We start from the raw sequence: 10,914 nt of genomic DNA, 5'->3' as shown, positions 1-10,914 counted from the left end.
TACTGGCACAAAAATAGACACATAAATCAATGGAACAGAATACAGAGCCCAGGAATAAACCGATGATTACATGGTCAATTAATGTTTGACAACGGAGGAAAGAATATACAATGGGAAAAGACAATTTCTTCAATAAATGATGCTGGGAATACTGAACAGCTACATACAGAAGAATGAAACTGGATCACTTTCTAACATTTTACACAAAATAAACTCGAAATAAAGAACTACATGTGAGACCTGAAACCATAAAAATCCTAGAAGTGAGCACAGGCAGTAATTTCTCTGACATCGGCTATAACATTTTTCTAGATACGTCTCCTGAGGCAAGAGTAACAAAGGCAAAAATAAATTATTGGGACTACATCAAAACAAAAAAGCTCCTGTATGGCAAAGAAAATAATCAATAAAACTAAAAGACAACCTACTGAATGGGAAAAGATATTTGCAAATGATATATCTGAAAAGGGGTTAATATCCAAAATATATCAAGAACTTATACAATACCAAAAAATAAAAAATAAAAACAAAAACCACCAAAGAAAACAAAAAACTCCCAAACAATCCAATTAAAAAGTGGGCAGATGGCCAGAATAAACGTTTTTCCAAAGAAGACATACAAATGGCCAAAGACACATGAAAAGATGCTCAACATCACTAGTCGTCAGGGAAATTCAAATCAAAACCACAATGCCTACATTACACCACCTTACACCAGTTAGAATGGCTAAAATAAAAATGATAAGAAATAACAAGTGTTAGCAAGGATGTGGAGAAAAAGGAAAACCTGTGCACTGTTGGTGGGAATTTAAATTGGTGAATCCACTATGGAAAACAATATGGAGGTTCCTCAAAAAATTAAAAATAGAAATAACATATCCAACAATTTTACTATTTAGCCAAAGAAAACAAAATCAACTAATTTGAAAAAGAATAGCATCCCCTGTATTTACTGAACTATTATTTACTAAAACAAAGATACTGAAACAACCTAAGTGTCCATCAATAGACAAATGGATAAAAAAAATGTGATTGATACACACACACACACACACGGAATATATGCAGCCATAAAAAGAGTTTGTCCCAATTGAGACCACGTGGATGGCTCTGGAGGATATTATGTTAAAAGTAGTAAGTCAAATACCATATGATTCCATTCATAAGTGGAATCTACAAAAAGAAAGAGGAAAAAACAAAAGCACAAGCAGACCTATAAATACAGACAACTGATGGATGCCAGGAGGGAGGTGGGTGAGACGGCAAGTGGGTGAAGGGGAGTGGCAGAAACAGGCTTCCAGGTATGGAATGAATAAATTTTGTGAATGAAAGGGACAGCATAAGGAATACAATGTAATGGAACAGATGGTAGCTATACTTGTGAATATAGCACAACATATAAACTTGTCAAATCACTAAGTTGTACACCTGAAACTAATGTGTCTACTAAAAAAAAAAAAACCAAAACACAAAAAACTCTTACACCTTAATTTTACTCCAGTGAGACTTCTGTCAGACTTCCAACCTACAGAATTTGGAATAAATTTGTGGGGTTTTATTAAAAAATTTTTATTTATTTTTGAGGGAGAAAGAGAAGCACAAGCAGTGGAGGGGCAGACAGATGGGGATACAGAATCCGAAGCAGGCTCCAGACTCTGAGCTGTCAGCATAGAGCCTGATGCGAGGCTTGAACCCACAAACTGCAAGACCATGACCTGAGCCCAACCTACTGGACCACCTAGGTGTGCCTAAATTTGTGTTATTTTAAGCTACTAAGTTTGTGGTAATCTGTTGCAGCAATACTAAAAGGTAATGCCTATTAAGAACATTCCCACAAATAAAAAAATTCTAGACCAGGATGACTTGAATGGGGACTTCAAAATAGTAAAAGAAATGATATAAACCTTACATAAACTCTTTCAAAAAAGAGGCCAAGAGGGAATACTTCGTAAATTGTTTTATGAGGCCAGTATAACCCTAACACCAAAACCTGATAAAGACATCATAAAAAAATGAAATTACATATCCTTTATCCTTTATAAGCACAGATACAAAAGCCCCTAACACAAGATTACCATACCAAACAGCAATATATAAAGAATAACATTTCATAACTAGATTTATTTCAGGGATGTAAAATTGGCTTCACGTTTATTTGAAAATAAACTGAGGTAACTTACCGTATTACCAAACTAAAACATTTTAAAAAATGATCATGATAAATGGAGAAAAAGCATTTTAAAAATTCAACACCTATTCACAGTTCCCACCATCCCTATTCAATTAACATTGTGTAGGAAGTTCTAGACAGTGCAGTAAGGCAGTAACAAGAGACATAAAGCATGAAGATTGGGAAAAAAAAATACTGAAACTGTTTCTATTCTCAAACGATATGACTGTGTATGTGAAAACTAAAAGATTCTACACAAAATTAAAAAAATAAACTAGAATGTTGAGCAAGGTTGTAGGTTACAAGGTCGAAAGTACAAAAATTGCATTTTTGGATTTTAATAATGAATAATTTGAAAACGAAAAAACAATTCCACTTACCATAACATCAAATAACATACAAATTTTAATGTAACAAAGATTTGCCAGATGTTTACATCAAAGACTATAGAACGTTCCTGAGAGAAATTAGACCTAAAATAAATGGAGATAGATCATGTTTATGGATTAGAAGACCCAGTATTATTAAGATGTCACTTGTCTTCAAAATGATCTATAGATTCAGCACAATCCAAATCAAAATCATATCATTTTTAAAATAAACATTTTAAACATTTTAAAAATGTTTATTTCTTCAGAGAGAGAGAGAGAGAGGCAGGGAGGGAGGGTGTGTGTTTGTGTGTTTGTGTGTGTGTGTGTGTGTGTGTGTGTGTGTGTGGCGGGGGAGGGAGAGCAGAGAGAAAGGGAGAGAATCCCACGTAGGCTCCACTCTGTCAGCACGGAGCCTGATGCAGGGCTCGATCTCATGGCCCTGAGATCATGCATGACTTGAGCTGAAATCAAGAGTCAGATGCCTAACCAACCGAGCCACCCAGGCACCTCAAAATTATATCATGATTTTTTGTTTCCAGAAACTGATCATCAGCTGATTCAAAATTTATATGGAGATTAAAAGACCTATGATAGCCATAATAATCTTGATAACAAAGTTGGAGAACTTACATTACCTAATTTCAAAGTACAGTATAAAGCTATAGTAATCAAGATAGTGTGTTACTAGTGTTAAAGATAAATGAATAGAACAGAGTCCAGAAGTAGATCCACATTTATGGAGTCCGTTAATTTTAAAAAGGGGCACCAAATGAATTTAATAGAGACAGAATATTTTCAACAAATGGAGCTAAACCAAACAGCCTTATGGGAGTTAGGAGGAAGATGCTTAATCCTTGCCTCACACCATACACATAAATGAATTTGAGACAGATCACAAACCCAAACATAAAAGTGAAAGCTATAATGCTTTCAGAAGAAAACACAGGAAAATATCTTCATGACTTTGGGTTTGATCGGCTATTTTAGATAAGACACAAAAAACACAAAACCATAAAAAGAAAAAAAAATTGGACTTCATCAAAATAAAGCACTTTTGCAACCCAAAATCACCACTTAGAAAATATCCATGAAAAAACATAGGGTTACGGGTACTGGCCCCCTATACAGTTGAAAATCCACTTATAACTTTTGATTCCCTAAAACTTAACTACTAACAGCCTAACTGTTGGACAGGATAGCCTTACTGATAACATAAAGTTGATTAACACATATTTTATATGTTATATAATATTATATGTTGTATTCTTACAATGTTAAGAAAATCATAAGAGAAAATACATTTATAGTACTGTGAAACATCCATATATAAGCTGACTCATGTATTTCAAACCCATGTTTTTCAAGGTTCGACTTTATACAAGCAAGCTACAGACTGGGGGGAATGTTAGTAATACATTCACCTGGCAAAGGACTTACATTCTTCTATAAAGGATTCCAACCATTCTGTAATGAGACAGTCTAATGAAAAAATGGCTACTTGAACAGACATTTCATGAAAAAAAAAACCCAAAACAAAAAACTGCCAATAAGCATATGAGGAGTTAAACATTAGTCATCATGCAAATTAAAATGAGATATAATAGAACTGGAACTCTCATAATTGCATACAAGTGCTCATGAAATGGCATATACAATAATTTTGGGAAACTTTTTAGCAGTTTCATATAAAATTAAACATAAACCTACCTTGTGATCCGGCAATTAGCTATTGCATAAGAGAAATGAAAACATGTTCACAAAGAATGCTCATAGTAGCTTTATTTATAATCATACCAAGCTGTAAGTAACTCAAAGGTCCATAAACAAGAGAAAGGATAAATTGTGAGATGTTTGTGAAATGGAATACTACTGAGTAGCTAACAGAAACAAACTGTGGATATATGCAACAACATTGATGAATCTCAGTCTTTTGAGGAACAAAGCCAGATGCAAAAGAGAACATGTAAAATTTCATTTATATAAAACTTAAGAACAAGTAAAATTCATCTATGGCAATAGAAAATAGAAAAATGGTTACAAGGGCAGAAAGGGAGGAATAAATTCATTGGAAAGTGGCATGAGGGAACTTTCTAAGATGGTGGAAATGTTCTTTATCTGGGTTGGGGTAAGGATTACACATGTATAGATTTGTCAAAGGTGACAGCATGTTAACTCTAAAATCTATGCACTTCACTGTCCACAAATTTTACTTGAAGACAAATCATTTTCCCTTAAAATTTAGAGTAAAAAATCGGACTCATCAGAGGGCCATCCACCACTTCTGAAAAGAGCTGTTCAACACAGACATGTTTACTTATCTCCATTTAGAATAGCTTTGTCCTTTGAGTCAGCTCTTCAGAAGAAAACTTGAATTGTTTCTGGATTCACTAATTTTTTTGGTGAAATGCTGCTCATTTATTTTTTTATCCAAAATTTCTAGTTCAGTAAGAACATTACTCATCATATTGTACCACAGAAGTTACAGTCTGAAGTTACCCTAAAGATAGTCCAAACCCTCAACTACTTTTTAAATAAAAACAGATGCATGCCTAGATAACTTGACTTGTCCTGGGTCGTATTCTCATTTCATTTCAGAAATAAAAATACACAGATCATACATTGTCACCCTCTGCATATGCTAACACTTGGGCAAATACAACAGCATACCTTTTTAATAAATGTAGATTAAACCTTCACATGTGCTTTAACTGGCAACTGAGAAAGCATAAGGAATAATTATTGTCATTAGGTTAGATTATATATATATATATATATATATACACACACACACATACATATATAATATATATACATATATATAATATACATACATATACGATATACATACACATATATAATATATATACATACATATATATGTATATATATATACACATTACATCAGTTATATATTTTTAAAAAACACATATTTCACTTCCAAATTCATATTGGCTGGCTTTTCATGAGTGGTGCAATTTCTAGTTCGAAGTGTGTTGGTCTTTACAGCTGGTACATTTCTATCACACCACTTCTCAGGAGCTGTAGTGATGATCTATAAAATCTGGGTAAACCAAAAACTTCTGGATTTTTGAAAACTGGAGTCAGTGAAAGGCATAAAAGCATTACTGTACTATAATGGAGGGTAAATGTAATAAAATTTCATCGAAAAAATTTTTGGCTGGTTGTAATAAGCAGAGGCTTAAAAAATGCACAAATAATGGAAAAACTTTTAATTATGTAGGAAAATTTTATTCAATAAATATAATTTCATGAACTTTAAAAAATTACTGAGAGCTTATACAATAAGTTAACTACATTTCCTAGCAATGCAGAGAAATTTTAAAGGATTTTATTAGACAGCCACAGTGTCTGAGGTCCTCAATTTTAAACTAAAGTGTGGCTACAGTATTTCCAGCTACTAATTCCCCATAAAAATCTAACAATCGCCATTACTACAAACGTATCATTAGTTGTGATCTATTTTTTTTGTAGGAAAATCATTCAAGTGTTCTCACATAAACAGCACTTTAATAATGTTCTATTTTTATGAAAATAGATGACTCATTTCAAGGTAGAAATAAAAATGTCTCTGAAGGGGGACCAAAATTAATGAAACATATTTTATACAACTCTTTGTTGTGTTTGTTTTATTAATACCTGCTTATATCATCCCCCAAAATGATCTTTACAGGAAAATACAAACATGGATGATTTTCCCATTTCCCCTGCTCCTGATAACTTTTCAGAGTAGCATATTTAAATTTTTTTTGGTATTAACTGTACATTTTTTTAGGGGCCTTGACTCCTGCCTATCAAATAGGAATCTTAAGTTTTTCTGAGAAGCCCAATTTCACAATCTTACAGCAGAAACAATCTGGTTAGAGCAAAGCAGTTTCCTAACATGGTGATTTGCCTAAGTTTAATCTCCTATTCAGGACAGTGCCAGTTTCGATTACGTCTGGGAAGCCTTTGGGTATCATGGAGACTGAGACCCAAGGAGGAGGGTAGTTAAGAGAAATTCAGACTGTAAATTCTCCCCTTCTTTCTTCTCAACTCCACGGCAAGCTTGGTAGCTGTAGTTCTCCTGGCCCATACTCTATTCCTACCACGAACCTACCGCTTGCTAAAGCTGAAGCAGGGTGCTGAGTCACCTTTTAGAGCAGCTGGTGGGCAATTCTGAAAACTGTCTTGGTGCCTGCTACTATCTTCAGGGATATGGCCTTCAGACTAGGTAGGCAAAGGTAAGAAAGTGAGGCAAACAGATCTGAGATCATCAAGTAGCAAAAACACGCACAGAATCTTATTCTGGTTTTGGCAGGTTTAAGAGGAAGTTAATTGCCAACATCGTACTTTCCAAACAATTTTAAAGAAATATGCAAAGGGGAATTTTTTGTGATTACCAGCTATGTACTGTTTTAAAACATGAGTAATAGCACTAGAAAACTATTTAAAGCTTGTAGGCAACACTTTCTTAAATAAATGAAGAAAACTTTTCTTACAATTGTAAGATAATTTTCTTTTAAACAGAGGTTTTGAACAGAGTAGGATGAACGTATCAGTGGATACCATTTATGTTTCTTTGATGTACAGTTCTTAAATAACTTCAAATGGGGAATGCAGACAGTTACTTCACTCACACCTTAAGCACCACATAGGCTAGCTGACCTCCAGCATTGCTGCAGTTGGTCAGACTGCTTGATGGCTTTGTAGTCCTCGAGTGTCGGCAGTTTAGTGTCGGCAGTTTGGCTGACGGCAAACAAGACACTGTAAACTGTAAGGTAGATGCAATGCAGGACTATTAAATGTCATTTTGTTATATAAATATTTCATAAGGCATTCTAAGAAAAAGCAAATTCTGTGTTATCTTCCACTAAACTACCCTCACTGAATATTTCTCAATATTTCCTCTTCTGGAACATGAATTGGAAAGTGTATATATTGTACATACACTGTATTATCCCTTTAATGTATTTTTGGAATAACGGTATATTGCTAAACTCGGTTTTGGAATATCTGACTTAAAGAATGGCTATTTATGAAAATTAATATTTAAGCTGAAATTCATAACCTAGTATCTTGCACTACTGAAACAAACATTATATTAGCAAGAAAATAAAAACTCAAAAAAAATAGTTCACCAGCAAACATGGTAAAGTCTTAATTCTTGACTCTACCATTCTTTCCCTACCAGCCCAATTCCAGAAATCTGATATTCATGCAATGGGAAAGTGGTGGAAGGTTGCAGAATAAATCTACAAAAAGGAATTATTATATTCTCAAAAGAAAATTTTGGAAAACCTTATTTAGCCATTTCCATACAATTTTAAATGTGTATGTACACATCATGTGCTCACAGCTGGGTAAGTTCTTTAACCAATAATCATTTCCAAATTTTAAAATGACATTACTTTTTATCAAAACAAATGACAACACTGATCATATGATAAGCTTGGATGCAAATTAAGTAGTGAAGTACAGTGAGTTAATTCAGCAGTATGTACCTGATTAACCATTCTTAGTATTTTAATTTATCGCTGCCATTACATCCTAAGATTTAGCATTTTAAACTTTGTTTTACTTACATTCTGTAGCCATGCCTGAAAATTTACCTTGTAATGGGGCACTGGACAGATTTCACTTTACATGGTAGTCTACCGTAACTTAGATAACGTATACTATCCTACAAATAACAGGATTCTTATCTGAAATCCTTTATTCTATAATCTAGCTTACTGAAAGTCAAAAGCAATTCTAAATTAGCCATAGAAAGAGGCTCTTATCTTTTTGTTGATTTAATTACCCTAATATTTTTATTTATATAATTAAAAATAGTTGCAATATTTAAATACTGTCCAAACTTGTTTTTTATTGATATAGTTGAACTTTACAACAGTGTCAGAAAATACTATAAACAGAGCCTTCTTCAGAGAGGGGAAAAAAAGCAAATTTAAATATATTAACCAGATTAAAGCATGCAAAAGATCCAATGATAAACACATTAAATAATACGCTAATGGTATGTAATTTACCCACTACAGGTTCTTCGTATTCTGTCACAAAAATATAGTAAACATCAATTTGAAATTTGGTGAATGGACTTGATTCCTGATTTATATATATAATATACCCTTTGCATGTATGTGGTTAATTTTACTGGTTGTGTTACAGTATTTAGAGAAGTTTGGTACTGGTATATAGTTACTACCCATAATGCAGTAAATAATGGTGGGAAATGCATTCTCCTAATTTGCTCTGTGAACTTAGAAAGCACTAATGAATTAACAACATGGGTCACTGAGCGACCAAAATTCCTTTCTATTCACATTAACTTTTCGCATGAAAAGCTTCAAATATAACTCTAATAAAAAAATAGAGTTTTCAAGGCAAACTTTTCAGCATAATTTACAGAAGCAGATCTGAATAGAAGACTCAATAACCAAGCTAATACTAAAAAATACAATTGACTAGGAATTACCTCCCTTTTCTACCTTGATATTAAAATATAGTGGCCTTAGCAAGAGGCTGAAATGCCATTAGGAGTCCCATAAGCACGAGGAACAACCCAAAGAGATGGAAAATATCTGTTTCACGAATTGTGACATGTTCAGATTTAAGTTAGGGGAGCTGAAAGGGGTTTGTGTTAATGCTTTTTGTTTGCCATTATAACTCTGAATGAGTATGAAATATTTGAAATTTCAGAAAGTAATTCTGCAGAACTAGTGTGGCCATTATCACGGTGATCACACTGAATTTTAGGAAAGGAGTTGAAATGGTTCCCACAAAGTACTACTGCCCCTTTAACAAGTAGAGGAGTCCATTGTGGAGAGAGTCAAGATGCTCCTGTCGTTGGTATAGAAAGGATCCGATGCACTCCATGATCTAAAGTAACAATAAGAGAAAAGTTTGGCTCACCAGGACCTATGTTTTAAGTGAGAAAAAAAATTTACTCTAAAATGCAATTTGAATATTAAAATAATCACTTATTGATTTGTTTTTAAATGTTAAAGAGAAATTATTCATACTAGCACCGAATCAGTCTATTTATATTGTACAAAAACTTGGAAAAAATAATGCTCTAGTCATTATATAAAATATTAGCCAAAATTCAGACATTCATTAGCCTTAAAATAATTCCTACAGGTAGTAAAGCATGAGATGCTCTTAAAATCTTCACAATTCAATAAGAAAGAAGTATGTTACTAAGAGTTATGCACATTCAGTTTTACTAAAAAGCAACTAGGTTATATTTTGACATTACAGAAGCAAACAAACATCCCACTTACCAAAAGCTTTGGAATGAAATAGTAATATGTTCATATTACATAATTTCTTTTCAGCTATAAATTCTATTCTAAAGATTTTAGTGTAATTAGCTTGAACGCAGTAAATGGTTTATTCACTAGATATCAAAGACAGCTGTAACTCAGTAGGGTTTTCACTTAACTGAGAATAAACCTGTAGTGGTCTGGAAAAGTTAACTACTGTCTGAATGATAAAACCTAAAAGCAATTAATTACTTTATTTGCAGCTCTATTAATTTAAGCTAAAATAACTCTAGACCCAAACTAGCCTTCTAGGCTTAAAATAGCCTAACCTATATTTCAAGTTCAGTATCAGGATTACCAAGCCAAAGGTGGCTCTTCTTAGAAGACTAAAAGCACTAAACAATAAATCAATACATTTTATGTAACTTTTTTCAGGGTTCCCACTTTCCTTAAAAAAAAATGTTAGAGGAAGAGACCAACATTTAAAGTGGCTCTTAAACTCACTCTTATCAAATATCCACTGTTTCCTAGAGATTCTGTTATTTAAATCAATTAAACAAGTACAGTCATAATGAAGTTTGGAACCTAGAAATTTTACAAAGTTGCCAAAGAGGAACACAAATAAGCAACAAAACCATACTGGTAATTTACAGGTTCTCTAATTTTATTAGTTTCCAGAAAACCTTAAACACCTTAGTTTAAGGAAGGGCTTGTTCACCACCCTCTGTCTAGTACCTAAACTGCACCTGGCACATAGTAGACACTCAGTATTTGTAAAATAAATGAATGAAATGAGATTATTAACATTTCTTAGAGTAAGTATTTATCCAAGAAAAGGCACACTTAGACACACAAGACAAAACATAACTGCCAACACCCTAATTATCGGGAGTCAAGATTCCATTCCCAAATTGCCAGTACTTTATATCAGGCTTTCCTCTTTCCCAACCATTGCTTACATAGAAGAATTTTATTAGGTAAGGCTTCCTTTGTTTGATCTTTTCAAAGCACACATGTGCATTCAGATGTTAAATATCCTATTTGACAGAACATTAAATACTGGAGCTACATATTAACTCCTTTCTATTCAGAAAATAGTTTAAAAAAT

General features: G+C 33.2%; 1 protein-coding gene across 4 annotated transcripts in view; it reads right to left on the bottom strand.

The window, feature by feature from the left end:
* Window positions 1–4,302: 4,302 nt before the first annotated feature.
* Window positions 4,303–10,914, bottom strand: part of ATP11B (ATPase phospholipid transporting 11B (putative)) — a 130,650-nt gene continuing 124,038 nt past the window's right edge. For 2 of the 4 annotated variants that reach the window (XM_047874416.1, XM_047874415.1), the window contains one exon: window positions 4,303–9,420. Coding sequence is in view for 2 of the 4 variants with exons in the window: in XM_047874415.1 (XP_047730371.1) it covers window positions 9,339–9,420 (82 nt within the window). In the remaining 2 variants the exon portion in view is untranslated. Of the gene's footprint in view, window positions 9,460–10,914 lie in introns of all 4 variants that reach the window. The other 2 variants (XM_047874417.1, XM_047874419.1) reach the window with 2 other exon arrangements.

This window comes from Prionailurus viverrinus, chromosome C2 (assembly GCF_022837055.1).
Source record: "Prionailurus viverrinus isolate Anna chromosome C2, UM_Priviv_1.0, whole genome shotgun sequence".
Lineage (NCBI taxonomy): Eukaryota > Metazoa > Chordata > Mammalia > Carnivora > Felidae > Prionailurus > Prionailurus viverrinus.
The sequence above is the reverse complement of the archived record's forward strand: the minus strand, read 5'-3'. Positions and strand labels throughout refer to the sequence as shown.